This window comes from Hibiscus syriacus, unplaced genomic scaffold (assembly GCF_006381635.1).
Source record: "Hibiscus syriacus cultivar Baekdansim isolate YM2019G1 unplaced genomic scaffold, ASM638163v2 tig00109945_pilon, whole genome shotgun sequence".
In the NCBI taxonomy this organism is placed as follows: Eukaryota; Viridiplantae; Streptophyta; class Magnoliopsida; order Malvales; family Malvaceae; genus Hibiscus; species Hibiscus syriacus.
Window position 1 is genome coordinate 2,716,911 of NW_024062535.1, and position 22,775 is coordinate 2,739,685.

A 22,775-nucleotide genomic window follows, 5' to 3' on the forward strand; every position below is an offset into this window, starting at 1 on the left:
TTTATTATAGTTTAAATTGATATAATTTATAATAATATTTTTTTGAATATTTATTATAGTTTATATTAATATATTCATATAAGTGTAATGTAATTTAATTGATATATTTTTAATTTATAACGTAATGTTTATAATCAGTGGCAGAACATTGTGGGGTAGACCCAACAAATAATTTTTAAATATTAATTAATATTAAAAACTATTTTTTGCACAAACCAATTTACTTTAGTGGTTAAAGGCATCATTATTGTTTCTAGAGGTCATGAGTTCGAGCACCGACGATTGTAGCGGGGTAGAAGAATGTTCACTGTCAAATGATTGATAATATTTATAGTATATAATACTTTGGAATCACCTTAACTTAATATATATATATATATATATAATAAATAAAGAAAAAATTATCAGCCCCGAATTTAAAAAAAATTATATTTATGAAAAATAAAAAATATTTTAACCTTACTATAAAAACAATGCTTATAATAAATATTTTATCTTTTAAAACTCACTTTTAATCATAATTACAAACAATTAAGTTTTAAATTGTACTGTTGTACAACACTTTTAAAATTTTATTTCTACCACACTTTTAAAAATAAATTTTCAAAAGCTATACCAAACTGACACTAAGACGTCATCATCGAAACATATATTTTATTTATATGATTAAAAGGAAATTATTTTTTTTATTTTTTAAATATTATTCTTTTAAGTAATTTTAAAATAGATATTCTCTTTATAAATTAACCTCGATTTTAAGGCGTTTTTACCCATAAATCACCCTGACATATTTTAATTACCTATCAAGCATCGTTTCAAAAACTTTTATCGATCTAGCATCATTTGCAGAAAGGAGCGAATAATCATCCGCTCTTTACCCTGACGTGGCGTCAACTCGGATAAAGCGCGAGTGATGGTTCGCGCCTTGCTGGGATGGGTGCTAGATCCGTAAAATTTTCTAAAATAGTACATGACATGAAATTAATTTCTGTTAGAGTAATTTTTGTGTAAAAACGCCACGGAATATTAAAGAAGTAATTATGTTATGTTTGTTGCAAAAATAAGATAAAAATTAATTAACCAATCATTCTTATTTCATATATTCTGAAAAATTAAATCCTATAACCATAAAAAAAATCACTTGTCTTTCACACATCATTTTCTTTAAATAATTATTTTTTAAATAAAATTTTTCATTAAATCTTGGAAATAAGATAATAAAATATCTTTTTTTTCTTCAATAATAATAATAATAATAATAATGAAAAATAATGCCAATAAACTTTGTCTCGCCTCTTGATTTTGTCGTTATTTAACCAAGCTTTTTGTGTTGAATATGTTTTTAAATTTAATTGAACTTCAAAGTTATTCTTATATACGCTGAGATAATATATATATATATATATATATATATATATATATATATCGAGTATAAAATTCTTATAAATCTATATTTTAATATGTTTCTGATACGCTGATTGAATGAATAATTAGTTAATTCTTATAAACTACTGCTGGTTTAAGGGGATGACGCACATTTAAAGATTCGCTAGCATGAACTCATTAAATTTTTATTAATGTGTAATGTCAGTAAAAGAATACAAATTAATGACTCAATTATCAAAATAAAATGAATTAAAAAATATATTAATAAAAAATAATGTTTTAAAAAATCAATGATGAAAAACTCAATTATCAAGGTCAATGTTAGTCTTGTATAGGGTAAACATTAATAGTTTATTGGTTAAATAATGATAAAATCAAAACACGAGACAAATTTATGGGAACTATTTTTCATTGTTATTATTATTATTATTGAAGAAAAAATGTATTTATTATCTTATTTTCAGGATTTAATGAAAAAAATTTATTATAAAAAGAAAAAAAAATTATTTGAAGAAAATGATAAGTGTGAAAGATACATTACTTTCTTGATGATCATATGACTTAATTTTTCAGAAGATAGGAAATGAAAATGATTGACTAATTAAATTTTATCTTTTTAAAAAAAAAACAAAACAAAGCTAATCTCTTAATATTTTATGGTGTTTTTATACAAAAATCACCATAACAGAAAATAATTATTTTATAAACACTATTTTTAAAAAAATTACAGATCTAATACCCATCCCAAAAAGACATAAATCATCTTCCGTATTTTATATGAGTTGACGTCACGTTAAAATAAGATACGTTTTTCTAAAAACAATACTAAATAGGTAAAAAAAAATTAAAACAGTGCATGACAAATAATTAAAAAGTTGATTTTTTTGGTAAAATCGTCCATTTTAACACATTTTTATAGGTAAATTTTAACTTTGACCTTCCTGAAAAAGCTTAGTTTTGAGTTGGGATAAATCTTTTATATATATATATATATATATATATATATATGTATGTATGAGATAATATCTTGTTAGATAACGTAAAATTATTTTAATTTTATATAGATTTAAAATTATTAAATTAATGAAATTAGATAATTAAATTTAAAAATTAAAAATATAAAGATATTTAATGAAAATAAAGAAGGATCGAATCTCAACTATATATAATTCCGGTGATATTCGCCAATGGAGGTTGGCACGTCATCGATACTAAGGAGGGGGGTTTAATATCTCATCATTACTGTCCATGTACGATAAGAGATCATCCACACAAAAAAATAAAGAAAAGGGTTTCTCAAAATAGAAAATGAAAAAGAAATTGAAATGAAGTTTATCTTTGTTTGGATTTTCATTTATATATTCCCATCCCCAACCATCTCTTTTAACTTTTTATAGGCAAAATGTTCATTGATAGGGTCTCTCTTTAGCTATAAAGGGAAGGTAAATAGTTAAACCATTCCTTTCTTGAACCAGCACCAAATTACTCTCACAAATTAATTAAAATCTTCTCCAGTTGTTAGGCTTTTTGGTCTCTTTTGCCGGTCCTAACTTGCAGCTCTTCCTTTTGTAAGGTAAAATTTATGAAAATAAACCCACAAATTTTAGACTTTCGTGTGCTTCTTTTTGCATGTCAATGAGCTAAGATTGGTCGGTATTTGTTACTCCTTTTCCCCTTTTGTTGTTGTTGCTTCATTCAGCTGGATCTGGGCACGCACGGTTTTCTTCTTCCACAGTTCGACTAGGGTTTTCATCTTAAAATTCCCTATGAAAACCCCACTTATATTCTTTCCTTTTTTTTTTGAGTAATTTTATCTACTATCGATGTATAATACCAGTATTTTTATGTACTATGGAGGAAATAGTTAATAAAAATGGCAAGGGAGAAGATCAAGATCAAGAAGATCGACAACTTGACGGCGAGGCAAGTGACCTTCTCAAAGAGAAGGCGAGGGCTGTTCAAGAAAGCTGAAGAGCTTTCGGTTCTTTGCGATGCTGATGTTGCTCTCATCATTTTCTCAGCCACCGGAAAACTATTCGAGTTTGCTAGCTCCAGGTATATATATAGTATTAACCCTCTCTTCTTTTAGATCGTACGGATTGATATTTCAAAGCAAGAATCAACCCTTTGAAGAAGAAAAGGAATATCTATTTAAGAGTTTCTTCAGAAGGAAAGATGCCAATGAAATTAGAAATTTGCAAACTGTACGTTCTAGTATTTCTCCATAGATCATTGAAGCTGCTGTCTTGTCCTTGAAGAGCTTCTAACCTTATTTGTCGGTATTAGCCGTCGTGTAGGAGAAAATACTGACCTTTTTCTTCGTGGAATAACAATATTTAACTTTGAATGTTGCAAATTTCTATATTAATTTTGTTTTATTCCATAAAGGAGCTCTCTCCTTTGATTTGATATCCTTGCACGAAACAAGTTAATTAAATATGTGGTTAAAAAATGATTATTATTCTTAGAGATTTTAAGTTCGACACTTGTGAACGATAATTATTAAATGATTAAATTTTTTTCGAACATATATTATTTTATTATAAAATTAAAATCCTCACTACTTCAGGTCTCTCTTGGATAATTTTGATGCCTTGCTGTTTACCATTCTCATATGGGTTCCTAGGAATCTCTGTGTAAACTTGGATATTTCAATACGTTTTATCTGTTAAAGATAGAAAGGTGCCATTAATTGAATCAAACACAATAACGTATCCATTCATATATTGTTTTTTTTCTTCTTCTTTCTTTTTGCATCTATACCTGAAGATCTGTCAACCACATATATAGAATGAGATTCATTAGTTGGCCGAATGATCAATGATACTCATTTGTTCCATCTTATGTGGGTTCGAATCCAAATACTTGTCATAAAAGTGTAATATCTCACAACTTAATAAAAAACACAGATTTAATACATAATATAGAAGAAAGAGTTGAAATAACAATAATGATAAAAGAAAATTTAGAGATAGACTAGGAATTTACTGTACAACAAGTTTAACATCAGATGATGTCATTGTTGTTGCAATGTTTTAGAGCCAGCCAAGAATTTAAACACACTTAAGTGTCTAATAACCTATGATTTAGTAATTGGGATATTATTAGTAATCTCTATTAACAAAGGCTGGGTGATAATGGTCTTCTAGGGCTGAAGGATTAATATTTTCTACAGTTATGATCACTCTAAACTTTATAAATGAAAGTATATTAATTGCCAGAAAATTTAATTAAAATATTATTGATGTGCAAATAATTTCAGTTAATATTGTTTAATTTCATGTTATTTGGTCTTAATTGAACAGTAATGTTGTTCGAGTAATTTTATCATTCTGTTTTTTTTTTCATGAGAAGTATGGAAGATATTTTGCGAAGATATAGTTTGCACTCTCACAAGCTCAACAAATTGGATCAACCTTCTCTTGAACTACAGGTATTTAATTATTATTACTTTTTTGTTTGATTATAGGTATTTAATTATTAAGTTGTTCAATATCGAGTTTCGAATATGAATATGTATTTGATATTGTATTAGTTTTTTCATTATTTTTTTGGAAAAATATATTTTTAATCCATTTTTGAATCATAGCTGGAAAACAGTACTAACGTACGATTGGGCAAGGAAATTGCAGCTAAGACCCAGGAATTAAGGTGAGTAATATTCACTATTTTTTGAACTGTTGTTGGAGGGTGTTTGAGTGATATTTGTTATTTCTTGGGAGTTAAATTAATTTACTTTCGGAATTATTTAAATTGTTTGGTCCGTTGACAAAACTAAGAAACCTGACAACGACTAAAATCTATTAACTAGGAGTTGTATTTAATTATCTTGTCAGTTTACAGACAGCCATCATAATCATAAGTTTTACATAACCACGAAAAAAAATCAATACATAAGCCTCTAGAGCCCTGAAGTACCGGGGCTTTCGAACACTCCCTCCCTCTCTTGAACACAATCTGTTTACTTTACTTTTATATTATCCTTCTTTATTCATTGCTAATATTATCGGTCAATCACGATCGATTATCCGTTACAGCTCTCTGTCCAAATCAGAAAGGATGAACCGTCCAAAGCCGACATAATCCCTCTATTGACATCAACAATAGTAATAATTTAAATCCACTATTTAACAGGCAGATGAGAGGGGAAGATCTTCAAGGATTGAACATTGACGAATTGCAGAAACTAGAGATGCTGTTGGAATCTGGACTTAAACGCATTATCCATACTAAGGTTCATATATATATACACAGGCATGTTCATTGATTTTATTTAAACAGTTTGGTAACTTGGATTTAATTTTTGTTAGGACGATCGTATTACAAACGAGATCTCTTGTCTTGAAAACAAGGTTAGTAATAGCTTTCGAAATCAGAGGCTTTAATAGAATTGCAATGCAATCGTAAAGTCGTGAATCTATGGTTTATTAATGCAGGGAGCTATGTTATTGGAAGAGAACAAGCAACTTAAACAAAAAGTATGTACTTGGCGGTTCAAATTTTGCACGTAATTATTTATATTAACAAGAAAATGAGTTGAGAAATGTGGGAATTTTGGTATTCAGATGGCGGCGATGTGTAAAGGAAAAACAACAGACATTGTGGCTGGGGAAGAAGGCATGTCATCGGAATCTGTTACAAATAATGTTTGCAGTTGTAGTAGCAGTTGCCCTCCATTGGAGGATGATAGCTCTGATACTTCTCTCAAACTAGGGTAAGTGTTTACATATATCCATTCAACATTATCTATCTGATTTGATAAGATCGAATGGTTGTAAATCAAACTTAGATTAAGATTTTTTTTCAACTTCGAATTAGTCTAAACACAAATACATTACGCTCTAAGAAAATATCACATGCTGACAGGGATATACTGAGAGGGTACAGGTGGGGTAGTCGTCCTTGAAAATTTAAAACTATCATATATTTTAGAATTTTTTATTTATCTTTCATTTAAAATTATTTTTTCTTCGTAGAATTTTATAAATTCGTCTCGTAAAATTTTAGAGGTTTGCCTTTCTTAGCATAAATTTATGAGTCCATCCTAGCATGGTAAAACATGCTTTTAACAAATTTTATGTTAGTGGGAGAACATGATCTTAGGGGAGGAACTTGAACTTATAAATTTTAGGGGGCGAAAACAAATTTTTAATAGTTTTAAATTTTCAGAGGAACTACTCTTACCTGCCTCAATTGGTCTATACCTGATTATATCATTTTTACCCTTATAGAATTATGATAAATTATTAAGCTTATCATTTCCTTTTTGCAGGCTTCCCTTCACTTAGTTGAAACAGATGAGAAGAGATGAAGTAAAGTGAATAATTAGTTGAACACTTGCAAAAATATTCCTAAAATGCATGAAGCATGAATGGAAGGTGGAATTTTAGTTGGGAAATAATTGAATCTTGGATTATTTAAACTCTGCGTTATCCTTTGAACTGGTAAAACACTTGGGTCCTATGACTGGGTTTAATAATTACATCTTTTGGTTGGTACAAGTAAATTATTACACTTGTTTTTCAGACAATTTTGGCCTTCTCATTTCTTCTGCTTTGCGTTATTTAATGTTATGCAATTTGCATGAGCATTGAACATGTCAAGAATGTTAGATGAATTAAAATTTTAGATGAACTTTTCATTGTTTCATTTATAAAAATTATTTTATTATTCTGTTTACGGCATCCTAAAACTCTGCATATGAATTTTGCGTTCCTGAGCTTCTCAGTACAAATGAAACTTTTCGATTAATATGGGATTAAAACGTTTATTTCTAAAAAATAAGTAAAAATATATCTTCTGCAGGAGATTCAGATATTATATTTACTAATTATTTAAGGAAAAATAGGGGATTAAAAGCGATTAGAATTCGGGTTCCATGGCTTCAGCGGGAATTGAAACAAAACATACTACTCCAAGGCTGGGAGATATTTTGTGTTCTATGGTAAGAATGTTTCGGAATCGATAAAATTCATGCATTTCTTTGCATGTGCCCATATTTCCGGTATTACACCAAAAGAAAAAATAGCTACATTATTTCAGAACGCAAAAGATACGTTATTATTATTATTATTTTTGGGTAAACAACGTGTTTAGTCAGTCAAGAAGATGGGGATCAGTTGTGTGCATAAACGAGGATACGCGCAAAAGAAATTGATTCAATGAAGCGAACGTTTTGGTGTCTATTCAAAAGGATTCAATATTCCTAATAGAATGACCATTAACATTAACGGAAATGGCTCTTCGATCAAATTGAGTGTCGAGTAGTTCGAAAATGAGACGATCTTCATTGATGGTAGGACCCCGTTCGGTGATGAAGGAGGGATTGACCAAAACAAACTGGTTAGTGATACAGACACGCCGGACTCCACTTGGTGAGGTTAAACTTGCACTTTGATTGTAGGACTTAGGAAGGCATCAAGTGTTTCTGCAATAAAAAGGCTCAAGAAAATGGTTATGTACAAATGAATAAAAATGGAAAGATGCAAATGGCAGCGAAATAGATGATGATGATGATACGTTTGTGAGGATTTAGAGAAGTATTTGTATGGTAGAATGGTTGTACGGAGATAGAAGAAAGAAGTATGAAAATGGTAGTGAGGATGAAGGTTGTATCACAAGTAACAAAAGAATCAAACTAAGCTATATTATAGCTTAACCCTAGACCTTATATAATCTTGAGGGGTGATGTTTTAGGACTTTGACCCTTTAAGTATATTAAACCAAAAGAACTAGAAGTATCAGGGTGGATAGAAGGATAGGAGACACCACAAGCCCAATTGCACTTGATAAGTTGATAAAGTTCAAAAAGAACTATGAAAGAGAGAATAATCTCACAAATATTTTCATTGAACAAAGTTGGTTTACAAATGAAATGCTAAAGCTATTTATAAGCTTTAGGATGCCTAGGATACAAAAGCATTATAATGTGAGCATAAGATTTTTAATGAATTAAAATTCATGGATAAATGTTCATCCTCTCTAAAGATGCAATGCACGCCTAGTGTGAACAAATATGGTGCATTGGATGAATGTGAATTCATCCTTTAATGAATTAATCCCCTTTTGGCCGTATGCTTCCCCTTGGTGTGAACATGTTGATTTATCTTCTTTGGATGAACGTTCATGAATGTATCTTGGCTGAAATTCATCTCCCCTTGTGTGAACAAGACCATTCGACTTCTTGCATGAATAGGCATGCATGGATGAACTAAAAAACCTTTGAATGAAACCTTACACCTTCTCATAAATGTGTTGGTTCATTCGAATAGTCTTTTCTAGTTCGTTTAAGTCTCCATTAATGCTTCCGATTCCAAAGTTCTTTGAAGGAGATGAATGGTTGTAAATCCCGTATGAGTTTCTAATATGCACTATGTTCAGTAATTTGAACATATATCAAGCTTCCGATGTCGGATTGATGCGATTTAAAGTTCGTTGAAAAGATAAAAGATAGGGTATTAAAATTAAACAAGACTTAATGAGCAAAAGTTGCTTGGAACTAGTTCAAAAATGGCTCGTAATCTGACTAATGTGAACTGTCTTCTTGAATTAATATGTTCACATTGTGCACCTTGAATGTGTTCAGCTTCTTTTAGTCTTCCAACTATTATCCATCCAATTTAAACTCCTCTTCATCTCATTCAACTAATATTTGAGATCCATTAAGCTCCCATAATATAAGTGAGCTAGCATGGCACCTTTTTGAGCTCACATGAGTTGCCAAAGCTTGTAATTTCGATCCATGAGCTGTCATAAGTTGCCATAGCTTCCAATGTACCTAGCAAAACATATAAACAAGAATTTATATAGGATTTGAGCTAGGGTAATTGTAGGTTATGAATGCAATTTTGCTAGGATTAAATGCAAAACATGGCATAAGCATTATATAAGCTAAGTATAAGATATGTGTATGCATGAAGTGAACTAAGGATGAATGCATGAGCTAATATAACCATGACATATACTGAAGTAAATATTTAATGTGAATGAACAACATAAAGTTTGCAAGTATTCAAGCATGATCTAAATGGTAAAGCTCATGTAATGCATATAGAAGTAAATAAGTAATGTAATAAGGTAAAACTCCCTTAGAATCATCATTATAAAGCGTCCATGATGTGAGCATGTGTTGAAGAAGTTTGGCCCTAGACATGATCACATCACCCCCTTCTTTAAGACGATTTGTCCCCAAATCAATGCTTGGTACATAAGGGAACAACTTTGATCTTTTTTATGCCTAGAATTCTTTCATGATCATATTGCACTATTTTCTATACTAAAAATGCTTCACACGTTCTATCCTCTGCCTTTGAATCATCAATCTAAAAAATAAAGAAAAATTAGAAGTAGATAAAAAGAAATTGAAAGGGCAAATTTATTAATGAACAAATTTGGATATTTAAAGTTTATGTTATTTTCCTTTAAAAAAATAAAAATAAATAAAGTTTAGTTTCTTTGAAACTTCCCATTCATAAAGTTCATTGAATTTCAAATATGGGATGAATGTACTTGGAAAGTTCATGAACATTTCTCTTGTAATTTCAAGTGGCATACCTTTTAGAATTTCAAAAGATACTTTGCTTGATTCATCTCGTATGTCTCTTGGAATCACTTGCAAATCAAAAGAAAGAGTAGGAAGGAATATTGGTTAGTAGAAAATGAACTTTCCAACTTTTCACATTCCTTTCTCTCACTCTCATATTTTGTTTTGAATTTTGTCTTCAATCTCACACACATTTTGAATTCTTTCTTTGTAATCTTGTTCTTTTTGAATTCCATTATCACACTCATGCTTTTCAATATGCTCACTCTCTATCTTTTCAATGCTTTCATTTTCATTTTCAATCACTGCAATGATTTTTTCACAGGATATATCTTTTTCACTTGGTATGATGGAATTGGTACCAACGTGACTCTTTTTTTCCATGGATGAATGAATAATGATTTAAGAACCCATCATAAGTGGCTCTTTTGTCAAATTGCCACGGTCTTCTAAAAAACAAATGAGTTGTGCTCATCAGAACTACATCACAAAGAACCTCTTCCTTATACTTTCTAATGGAAAACAATACCATCACTTGTTGAGTAATGACAATCTCATCGTCATTAAACCATTTCAATTCACATGGATCCAGATGTTTCATCATCTTTAAGCCCAATTTTTGCATTGAGTGTACTGCAAGGTTGGTACAACTCTTACTATCAATGATCACGTGGAAAACTTTACCATCACAAGGCATCTAGTGTGAAATCCACTTTCCCTTTTTGCTCGTACTCCATTGATTGAGAATATAATGGATCAAGTGACATGATTAGTGAATTAAAATGAATTAAAATGTGAAAATAGGACCTTACCAAATTCACACAATCAAAATCTCACGATCACACTAAAAAAATGATGTCACACCAAAAACTGATATCACACGCTCCTTATGTTTTTTCCTAATCGTTTCTCTCTTGTTAAGTTCTGATAAAATTAACTCATGATTTTACAAATGAAGTGCTCAGGCATTTGCTACAAAATGATGTTAGGTAGGAAGAAAAGAGAAAATAAATGGTAACAGGTAAAAGGTTGGCTTAGAAAAAAACAAACAAAGAAAGAAATGATCGAATGAAAGGGGTTCTTATTACAAGACACTTACAACCTTTCCTAGCCACAATCAAAGTCTTAAAAATGGCTTCATGATTGCTTGCAATTGTTGTTGTATGAACACTATTTACTTTTACTTGCTTTTTCTTTTCTTTTGATCTTTCTGTTTCTTTTACTTTGAAGATGACAAACTTTTGCTTTGCTAATTTTCTTCTTTTTGATTTTTTATTAGCTCGAACAAAATTTCAATACTTGCTTTCCCCTTGGCTCTAAATACCATATGATACAAGACACGCCCTACCCCACTTGGTGCGGTAAGACTTGTACTTTGATTGTAGGACATAGTAAGGTAGCAAGTGTTCCTACAATAAGAAGGCTCAACAAAAAGGTTAAGTGAAAATGAATAAAAATAGAATGATGGAAATGAAAACGAAATAGATGATGATGACGAAACATTTTTAAGGATTTAGAGAAGTATTTGTATGGTGGAATGGTGGTACAAATATAGAAGAAAGAAGTATGGAAATGGTAGTGGAGGATGAAGGTTGTATCTCATGTAACAAAGGAATCAAACTAATCTATATTAAACCTTAACCCTAAACCTTATAGAAACTTGAGGGGTGGCGTTTTAGGACTTTGAACATTTATGTATATTAAACCAAAAGAACTAGACGTATCAGGCTGGATAGAAGTATAGGTGACGCCACAAGCAAAAATTGCATTTGATAAAGTTCTAAAAGAACTTTAAAAGACAGAATAATCTTACAAATATTTTCATTGAACAAAGTTGGTTTACAAATAAAATGCTAAAGCTATTTATAAGCTTTAATATGCCCAGGATATAAAGAATTAAAATGTGAACATATGATTTTTAATGAATGAACATTCATGGATGAATGTTCATCATCTCTAAAGATGCAATGAACGCCTAGTGTGAACAAATATGATGCATTGGATGAATGTGAATTCATCATTCTCATAAATGTGTTGATTCACTTGAATATTATTTTTTGGTTCATGCAAGTCTCCATTAATGCTTCCCATGCAAAAGTTCTTTAAATATATGAATGGTTGTAAATCCTGTTTGAATTTCTGGCCTACATTGTCTTCAGTAATTTGAACATATGTCTAGTTCCTGATGTCAAATTGATACGATTCAAAATGAATTGTAAATTTAAGAGATAGGGATTAAAAGTCAAGAGACTTCATAACCAGAAGATTCTTGGAACCATCTAAAAAATGGCTCGTAATCTGACTGATTTGAACTATCTTCTGGATTTAATATGTTCACATTGTATGCCTTGAATGTGTTTAGATTCTTTTAGTCTTCTAGCTATTCTCCAGTGAAGTTCAGCTCCCCTTAAGCTCATTTAGCTAATCCTTGAGCTCCATTAAGCTCCCTTAAGCTAAGTGAGCTAGCATGTCACCTTTATGAGCTAACATCAGCTTCCAAAGCTTGTAATTTCGATACATGAGCTACCATAAGTTGCCTTTTCTTCCAATGTACCTATGCAAAGCATAAAAACAAGAATTTTGATTGGATTTGAGCTAAGATAATGATGAATGCTTGCTTCCGTATAGGTTATAATACAAATGAGGTAGGATTGAATGCAAAACATGGCATAAACATTATATAAGCGAAGTATAAGATATGTGTATGCATGAAGTGATCTAAGAATGAATGCATGAGCTAATATAAACATGACATGTGCTTAAGTAAGGATGTAATACGAATGAGCATCATAAAGTTTGCAAGTATTCAAGCATGATCAAAATGCTAAAGCACAAGTAATGCATATAGAAGTAAATAAGTAATTAAATAAGGTAAACTTCCTTAGAATCATCATTCGAAAATGTCCATGATGTAAGCATGTGTTGAAGAAGTTTGGCCCTGGGAAGAACCACATCGATTATTCTTCCTGATCACACTAATACTATCATGGAAGTTGAAGTGACTGAGGTAATCAATAGTTTAGCTATCCAAGAGAATAACTTGAGACACAATAGAAACAATATTTCAGAATTAGTCTTTGAATTAGGAGTCATAATTATATGGAATTAAGTTTCCATAGCAATAACAATTTGTATGAGGTACCGACGTTGTTGGGTAGTGGACTCTTTAATTTAAAAATAAAATCTAGTGGGGGAAGTCCATTAAACAATTCCTATGATCCACTAGCCTCTATGGGTCCAAACATCTCCAATGGATCCAGATTCCATGAAGTTCCCATCGAAATGGTCTCTTATGAGTTTGGGATGGGTTCACAACCAAATGGATGTAACCAAGCAAGCATTAGGAAAAAGGGATTGAGAAAGAAGAAGAGAATTCAAAATCAATGATAGTTAACTCCTTTTAGGAAAAATGAGCAAACTGTTAAGTTTAAAAAGGGAAGGGCAAATAGTAAGCGAAAACATGTTTCTAAAGACGTGTTGAAGGAGGTTTAAATAGTCAGTGTTCTAGAATCACGTCAAAAGAAGCTGCAACAAAACGTTGATGGTACTCTGGAGGTTGGAAATTTATTGGGTGTTATCTTCAAAGTTCCAAGCAAAGTGGTCAGAGAGATTAGAAGCGATCAAGGTCGAAACTGGTTCTTAACCGTTATGTTCTGGTTTGATTCAAGTCAGTGAGTGACTTAAATTTATCATAACTTGTGTTATACTATCTTGGAACGTTAGAGGGTTTGGTAGGGTCGAAAAAGTAAGAGCAACAAGTTGTGTAATTGCATCTAAAAAAGTGAGAATAAATCTTCTTCAAGAAACAAAATATCAGTAGATAATCCAAGGTTGTTGAGAAGCCTTAAAGGTGTTAAAGTATCAACATAGCCCAGTAACTAAAGAACAAAGAAACCATGAATACATTTTTTCATTCATTTTAAAAACCACACTATTACAGCAATGGCACAAGTCTCATTTATACACAAAGAGAATAGTGAAATGTAAAGGCGAGAAAGGACGTTAGAGGAGAGAAAGAGTTTATTAAATCTAAAATAACTCTAACCACCTCACGTACTTCACACATGCATGAGATATATGTATAATCAATCCATGCATACATCACATATACTAACATCATACACTAACATTCCCCTTACTACTTTACTCTGCAAGCTTCCTTTCTAACTTCTGTATAGACAATAACATTCTCTTTGCAGCTTCAAACTTCTAAACCTCTCAACCTGCACATTTAAGTTGCACAATCAACAACTTTTGTCTATGCTTCACAAATAAGGGTGCAGACAGTGGCTTTGTTAGTATGTCTGTAACTTGTTCATATGCAGGAACTTCATGAACTTGTAACTTCCATGCTGCAATCATCTCTCGAACAAAAAAGAGATCAAGTTCCACATGTTTAAATTTAGAGTGTAAAACATGACTTGCACAACTGCAACTACACTTGAGTTGTCACACCATAGAGTAGGTTTACTATAGAGATAATGTGTAGTTCACTCAATAACGATTCTAGCTACACCATTTCAACAGCTGCACATGCAACACTTCGATATTCTGCTTCAATTGTTCATCGAGCCACAACCTATTATTTTTTAGAGCTCCATGAAACTAAATTGCCCCCAAAGTAAATGCAATAACCAGAAGTAGCCAAGAAAGTTGAGAAGAAGCTAAGAAACAGATACGAAAGTTAATCGTTCCTTGTAAGTATCTTAAAATATGTTTCACAGCCTGAAAATGAAGTCAAGGGGAGCTTACATAAATTGAGACACACGATTTACAACAAAGACGATATCTGGGCGAGTGATCACAATATATTGTAGGGCTCTAACAATGCTGCAAAATTAAGTAACTTTCTCAACTAGATTTCCATCATTAGCTGAATGTTTACAGTTTGTAACCATGGGTGTAGGAAGGCCATTTGCACTTCCACCATTGTGATGTAACAACTCATGAATATATTTCTGCTGGCTCAAAACAACACCTCCTGATTCATAATTAACTTCAATTCCTGAGAAGAAATTTAAAAATCCCATATATTTTAGGGAAATCTTTGCATGCAACTTGTCAATGACTACCTGCACCTTACTTGTATTACTGCCAGTGAGAATTATATCATCAACATATACAAGTAAGTACAACAAACAATTCTCCTTTTGTCGAACAAAAAGAAAAGAATCAGACTTGGGTACCAGAAAACCTTCAGATTCCAGATAACTCTTTAAACTGTCAAACCAAGCATGTGGTGCCTGTTTTAAACCATATATAGACATATGTAACTTGCAAACCATTTTATCATCACCAAACTCAAAATCAGGAGGCTGAGTCATGTAGACTTTTTTTGCAAGCACTTAATTCAGGAAGGCATTATTGATGTCAACTGCTTAAGTTGCCATCCTTTTGACAAAGCTAATGTCAAAATGACACGCACAGTTACTGGTTTAACAACAGGATTAAAGACTTCATGAAATCCAATACCTGGTTACTAAAGAAAACTCTTTGCTTCCAATCTTGCTTTATACTGAGCAATTGAGCCATCTGCATTCCTCTTGATTCTGAGCAACCATTTAGAATTGACTACCCTTCTATCATATGGTAATGACACTAGAGACCAAGTTTTACTTTTCATCAAAGGCTCATACTCCTCCTGAACAGTAGCCTTCCAATGTGGACTAGGCAATGCCTGTTTGATGTTATGTGGTTCTTCATTAATCCATGCAGTGGCTTGAAATATTTTTGGTTTTGAAATACCACTCTTACTCTTTGTTTGCATTGGGTGAGTGTTTAAGGTAGAGCTGCAATCAACTCCAACACCTGTTTGTGGCAAATTTATCTCAATTGGAATATCAATAGAACTTGACACTGCTTGAGTAACTCTTTCACTATTTGCTTCATGAAGAAGTTGACTATCATCACCTTCTTCATTTTGCCCACTATTTACAAGTAAAATAGTATCAGCACACCCTTGATGAGTTTGAACTCGTGGTGCAAAAACAATGGGTAATTTCCAAGTTGAAATATGAGAATATACATTTCTTGATTTGTTATCTTGCATGCATCATAGGGAAATTTATCTTCATCAAAGATTACATGCCTCGAAACAAACATCCTCCCAGCATCATCAAGACACCTATATCCTTTGTGTGATGGACTGTATCCAAGAAAAACACACTGCTTAGATCTATATTCAAGCTTGTGATGATTAAATGGTCTCACCAAATGAAAACATGCACAACCAAACACTCTTAACATTGAGTAATCAGGTGGTTGTTGATGCAAAACCTCAAATAGAGACTTTCCATGTAACACCCTTGTAGGCAATTGATTTATAAGGTACACAGCTGAGATGAATGCATAACTCCAAAACTTCAAAGGCAAGAAAGCTTGAGACAGTAGTGCCAGTCTCATTTCAACCACATGGCGATGCTTCCGTTCAGCCTTGCCATTCTGCTAAGATGTGCTTGGACAAGAGAGTCGATGCTAAACTCCATTAGTCAGAAGCCATCATCTTAGAGCCTGATATTCTCCACCACCATTAATCTGTAATATTTTAATCTTGACTCCAAATTGAACCTCGATAAGTTTCAAAAAGTTGAGAAAACATTGCATAACTTCTGACTTTCTTTTAATCAAGTAAATCCAGGTAAATATACTGTACACATCAATGAAGGAAACATAGTAGGCATATCCATCACTAGAAATAGTTGGTGTTGGTCCCCATACATCAGAAACTACTTGTTGAAAAGGAGTAGTGTATTTAGTAACTGAATTAGAAAATGGTAGCTTGTGAGCTTTACTTTGTAAGAAAGCATTGCAAACAGAAGACAAAGAACTTTCATTAGAGCAACATTACAAGTTTTCATTACTGTTTTAACCACACTAATAGATGAATGCCCTAATCTTTTATGCCATAAGTCTAACAAGCCAAAAGACTTTGACACATTATTTAGTTGCATCTTCTTCATAGTAAGATATAAAAGCTAATATAAAACTTCATCCATGAGCTTCATTTTTAACAACACACTCTGTGTTCGAGCATCATTCACAAAACATTCAAATGGATGGAATTAAATAAAGACATTATTATCTTGAGTAAACTGAGAGACAGAAAATAAGTTTTTCTTAATGTCAGGCACATGCAAAATGTTTTACAAAACCAGCTGCTTTGTTTTAGATGGCAAGCAACTTTGGCCAATATGGGATATTTTAACACCTTCCTCATTTCCCATATGAAGACAATGATTACCTGTATAGGGCATATCAGTATTAAGTAGAGACGCATCATTTGCAACTTGATGCGTTGCCCCCGTGTTTGGATACCATACTGGATCTGCACTGCTGGTTGTTACGGCAGGTCGAGGTAATGGCGTAGTAGAGGAAAATGCAGCAAAAGGAGTCATAAATGCTTTTGATCTTTTAACTGAATCCAAACCACTATAAGCATGCATTGGAGAGTACCAAGGAACCCCTTGATGGAAAGATCTTGGACTAGGCATCATAAAATTAGGATTAGAGTAATAGTAACCAGGAGGAGATGAAAAAGATGAACTCATTGAGGGAAAAAGAGCACTCATTGAATGAGAGCACATGAGAATTTGAAGGTAACTGCTCATTTCCAGCAGGAACTTGTGATGGCCTCCACCCTTCACTGTTTCGATTATCAGAGACAACATCTGTAAAATTTCTATCAAATTGATGATAACATTTGTGCACTGTGTGACCATATTTACCATAAAGTTGACATTTAGGACGATTTGAATTATCAAATAGACCTCGACCACGTCCACTAGATTGACTTTGTATATCACCATCCTGTTTTGAAATAACTATGGTCTCAGAAACCTTCGATTCATGCACCTTATTTTCACTCGTAGACCTAGAAACCAAGTTGGCTGAAATTCCTTCAGTGAGAAACGCCTTATGACGTGTTTCACAATCAAGTAACATTTCAGTGAGCATATCTAAAGACAAATTATCTCGAGATGCAATTGCAATAACAGATTAAAACTCCATGGATAAACCAGGAAGGATAACACTGACTTGCTCATGTTCAGTGATTGGACTGCCTGCAGCACATAACATATCACAGATGGACTTGACCTTGGCCAAAAGTTCATTCATTGTTTGGCTAGTTTTGCGTTAAGAGTGAAGACTATATCGAAGGAACGACACCTTGGCACTTGATCGAGCACCAAACAATCGTGAAATTGTAGTCAAATTAGAATAAGAACAAGTAAGACTAGTAAGATGTGGTAAAGCCTCAGTACTGATAGCAGTAAGCAACCACGATGCTAACAGCTTATCTTGTTATTGTTAGAGATTGAACGTCGAACTGTCCTCAACACGTCCAGACTCCATCGTTGTAACCGCCACAGGAGGCCCGCCTTCATCCGAAATGAACCGAAGCAAGCCTTAACCATCTATAATGAGAAATACCTGATGCTTCTATAGTAAATAGGTATTCTCAGAAAGCTTGACCACATCCTTCTTGGGAATGTGCTGAACTGAGGAGATCTCCACTGTATACAACCATACGCAGTAGAAGACGAGCAAAAAATAAGCTACCAGTCCTGGCGAATGATACAATGTTAAAGTATCAACATAGCTCAGTAACTAAAGAAAAAAGAAACCATGAATACATTCTTTCATTCATTTTAAAAACCACACTGTTACAGCAATGGCACAAGTCTCATATATACACAAAGAGTATAGTGAAATGTAAAGGCAGGAAAGAACGTTATAGGAGAGAGAGAGTTTGTTAAATCTAAAACAACTTTAACCACCTCACGTACTTCACACATACATGAGATATATGTATACTCAATCCATGCATACATCACATATACTAACATCATACTCTAACAAAAGGATCCAAGCTTGGAGAGGTAGCTATGATTTCATCGTGGGGAGCGCCGAGTGGATTAGTGCCCATTTGGGATTCAAATTTCTTCAAAGTGGAGACAACAGTGCTGAATGAAATTTTTTTTGGCTCTTGAAGGCTATTTGGTTTAGTTTAATCTCAAGATTGGGGTGAGAAATGTATATGATCCGAATAATCTATGTAAAAAGAGGGAATTCTTATCGTATATGTCTGAGTTTATCAAATCCTTGGGACTACCTGTCGTTATATGAGGATATTTTAACATTGTAAACTATCTAAAGAATAAAGTTAATGCTGTTGCTTGCGAGTGTTCGATAAGATCCTTGAGAGACTTTATCTCTGATAAGAGGTTGATTAATTAGCCACTAGCATTAATTAGCCACTGGCATGCTACTCTTTCACTTGGTTTAGAAGCGGATCCGCTGTGTCTACAAGTAGACTCAATATGACCCTAATTTCTACCAAAATATTACAGTGCTTTTCTCAATTATGGAAATAGTCTCTCCCAAGAAGACTTTTTGATCATAAATCGATGGTACTGTGCGAAGTTAAAAGGATGCTGAAAAATGGACTATTTAAATGGTTTTCTCACTGGGGTGATGACCCAAGTTTCAATAGGCTAATTAAACATGTTACCGTTAAATGTATAAACAATGGAATTGATGCTTTGTTGAAAAAGTCGAAGATTGCTACAAAAAATTGGGCAAAGTCTGCCAAATTAAATGATACTATGTTTGTCAAAGCGATTGAGGTAAAATTGATAATCTAAAAGCTATCATGCTATCTTCTGGTGCGAGCATTGAGTTTAATGAGGAACCGGAGTAGTTAAAAGCTACTATATAATTAAAGATTAGAATGGAGGAGAAGGAATGATTGTAGAAGTCTAGGTTGAGGTGGTTCAAGGAAGGTTATAGAAACACCAAATTCTTTCACCTTTTAGTTTCTTTAAGAGGTAATTGTAACCATAAATTGTCTATTCGGGTGAGAAATATTGAGATTACAGGCCCCAAACAAATATCTATGTTGTTTGAGAATCACTTTCAAAAAAATTTCAACAAAGTAAACATGCTCCCAATTAAAAGCTTAGGTATTTCCTTCAAGAAACTTGGTTCGATTTCTAAAATATCAATTGAAGCTCTCTTTTCAATAGAAGAAATGATACTATGTCCATCAAAGATATTGAAGGTAAAACTAAGAATCTAGAAGCTATCATGCTATCTTATGCTGTAAGCATTAAGCTTAATGAGGAACTAAAGCAATTAAAATCTACTATATGGTCGAAGATTAGAAGGGAGCAGAAGGAATGGTTGCAGAAGTCTAGATTGATGTGGTTCAAAGAATGTAATAGAAACAACAAATTCTTTCACTTTTTAACTTCATTAAGAGGTAAATGCAACTACATTTTTTTCTATTTGGGTGAGAGATTTTAAGATTGCATACCCCAAGCAAATCTCTATGTTGTTCGAGAATAACTTTCGAAAAAGTTTCAACAAAGTAAACAAGCTCCCGATTAAAAGCTTAGGTTTTCCTTCAAGAGGCTTGGTTCAGTTTCTAAAATATTAATTGAAGCTCCATTTTCAATAGAAGAAGTATAGGCACAATCTAATAATCAGATAACGATAGATCTTCAGGTATGGATTGTTTTAACCTGGACTTTTTTTAAAATAAAAATATTGGTCCCATATGGAAGGCAAAATTATGAATTTCATAAGGAAGTTTCATAGTGGAGTGTTAGATGACAAGGAAATTAACAAGTCCTTTATTGCGTTGATTCCAAAAAAAATATTATTAGATCTTTAGAAGACTTTAGACCAATTTCTCTTGTCGTAGTATGTATAAAGTTATAGCTGATGTTCTCTAAAGAAGGTTAGTGGGTTGTATCAACAAAGTTGTTGGTGAAATTCAATTCTCCTTTACTGTTGGCAAACAAATTGTAGACAATTCCCTAATTGCGAACAAAACCATTGATGATTTGATTTGTAGGAAAAAGAAAGTAAAAATATTGAAAGCGTACGACTCAGTGAATTGGGATTTTTTGGATTATATCTTAAAGAAAATTGGTGTCAGGAAGAAATGGAGGGGATGGATTCACCTTTTTTATATCTACTCCATCTATTGTAGTTATAATGAATGACTCTCCATCAAATTGGTTTAATATAAAGAGAGGACTAAGGTGAGGTTTTCCTCTTTCACTATTTTTATATAATATAGTGACAAAATCATTGAGTTTCCTATAATGCAAAGCTATGGGAGTGGGTATGTTCAACGGTGATCCAATTGGTTCTAACGATTTTCATATTTCCTACATATAGTTTGTTGATGATCTGATGTTTTTTCTGAGGCTAATATGGAGAAGTGCTGAATATAAAAAAAGTTTTTAGATTATTTGAAGTCGTATTGGGGCTTGATAACCCCATAAAAGGCTATATTTTGTGTCTTTTTACTTGGGTTATTGGTCATTTGAAAGATCATTTCATTGCATATAGTTGCATATAATACATTTATTTTCATTTGGTGGTATTTCGTTGCCTTTTTATTTTTCTGAAATTGATGCTTCTTGAGGAAGGTTTGTTTTGTTATGGTGATGTGGAAGTAGCTTAAGGAAAACTAAAGGGAGAGGGTGATTATGTTGCAGGAAAAGAGACAACATTTTTGGGCGCACTAGAAGACAAAAGAAGAAGATATTTCATTTTGGCATCCCACATGTGACACCTGCCAGCTGACCCCCACAGGTGAAGGGTATATTCCCTTAGGGAAGCAGTGAGAATGAGGGCACAAAACTCTAGGAGCTCCCATATATAAAGAAAAAGGACAACACATTTATGGGGAGAGCATGCGTGAGATAAGAAAGAGAAAGAGAATAGGCGACCACTCTTCAACCTTCTCTTCTCCAACGAGTTGACCTCCATTGTTGAAGCTCCAAGAGGAAAAAGCTTGTTGGACTTTGAGAGAAACAACAACACTTAGGATGGTTCACGGTGTCCACTGTAGATCTCTACTTAGGAGTCTTTTTACTTTCTTTTGTTGCTGTTATTCCCTCCATTTATTTATGAAACGGGTTATACTAAACGAATGATTATGGATCCTTGTTACCCAACCATGAACTAACTTAAGTTGGTTTGAGTTTATTTTGGATAAATATATTTTCCTTTTGATGAATGTCACAACATTTTTCATTTTACCATTATGCTTTGTTCACTGTTTTATTGCTTGGATATGTAAGAGCTTTCGAGAGATAGTCTTTATCTTGTTTGATGCTTATTACAAAAAATGTTAAGCTTAGATCTACGTGAAAAATGAGGTGGATCTGTTTAGAAAAACCCTAACTTGACTTAAAGATAAGGATAAAGTTTCAATCACTAAAAATAATAGAGCTTATGCGATGGTATCTTACTAGGGTTTACACTGAGAAGTATTGCTTTAGCATTATTCTATCATGCTTCTTACTAGAGATAGTTTAAAGCAGTTTAGAAAACTCTATCGAGCATAGTGTAGGCTAGAAATTGTTGACATTCATTAAGGGTAAAACATATGATTCCAAGGTAAACCTAGCCATTTAGCATTGTTGATAATTTCATTCGTGTGAGGTCAGATCGTTGTCTTATTACTGCAACTTTTCTCAATTTATAGTTTTGTTACAACATTTCTCATTTAATATTTGCTACAACATTTTCTTATAATTGATACTTGTATCAATACTTACAATAATTTGTTCATATAATCTTCTTTTAGTTTGTTTATATTGCAAGTGCACGATCTTGACTCGAAACCCTCAAATCCTCGTGGGAACGATACTCCCTCACTCTTTATTACTTGTGCGACTATGTTTACTTGCACAATTTACGTAGCAAAATTAGCACACTATCACACGTAACATTGCTAAAGCTAAATATGAAGAAATCAAATTTGTCTGGGATTAATGTTGATGATAGCAATATTCAAGATTGGGCAGTAGCTTTCAAATGTGGCTGG

General features: G+C 32.6%; 1 protein-coding gene across 2 annotated transcripts; it reads left to right on the plus strand.

The window, feature by feature from the left end:
- Positions 1-2,805: 2,805 nt before the first annotated feature.
- On the plus strand, positions 2,806-6,824 carry LOC120210901 (MADS-box protein AGL24-like). Of its 2 annotated transcripts, XM_039209552.1 has the most exons (10): positions 2,806-2,959; positions 3,086-3,131; positions 3,251-3,441; positions 4,741-4,819; positions 4,976-5,037; positions 5,521-5,620; positions 5,697-5,738; positions 5,823-5,864; positions 5,952-6,100; positions 6,659-6,824. In XM_039209552.1, exons 3-10 carry the CDS (start codon positions 3,260-3,262, stop codon positions 6,672-6,674), a joined length of 672 nt encoding a protein of 223 aa, XP_039065483.1. In that variant the 5' UTR covers positions 2,806-2,959; positions 3,086-3,131; positions 3,251-3,259; the 3' UTR covers positions 6,675-6,824. The 2 variants fall into 2 exon arrangements, with proteins under 2 accessions (XP_039065483.1, XP_039065482.1); XM_039209551.1 differs by lacking the exon at positions 3,086-3,131.
- The last annotated feature ends 15,951 nt before the right edge of the window (positions 6,825-22,775 follow it).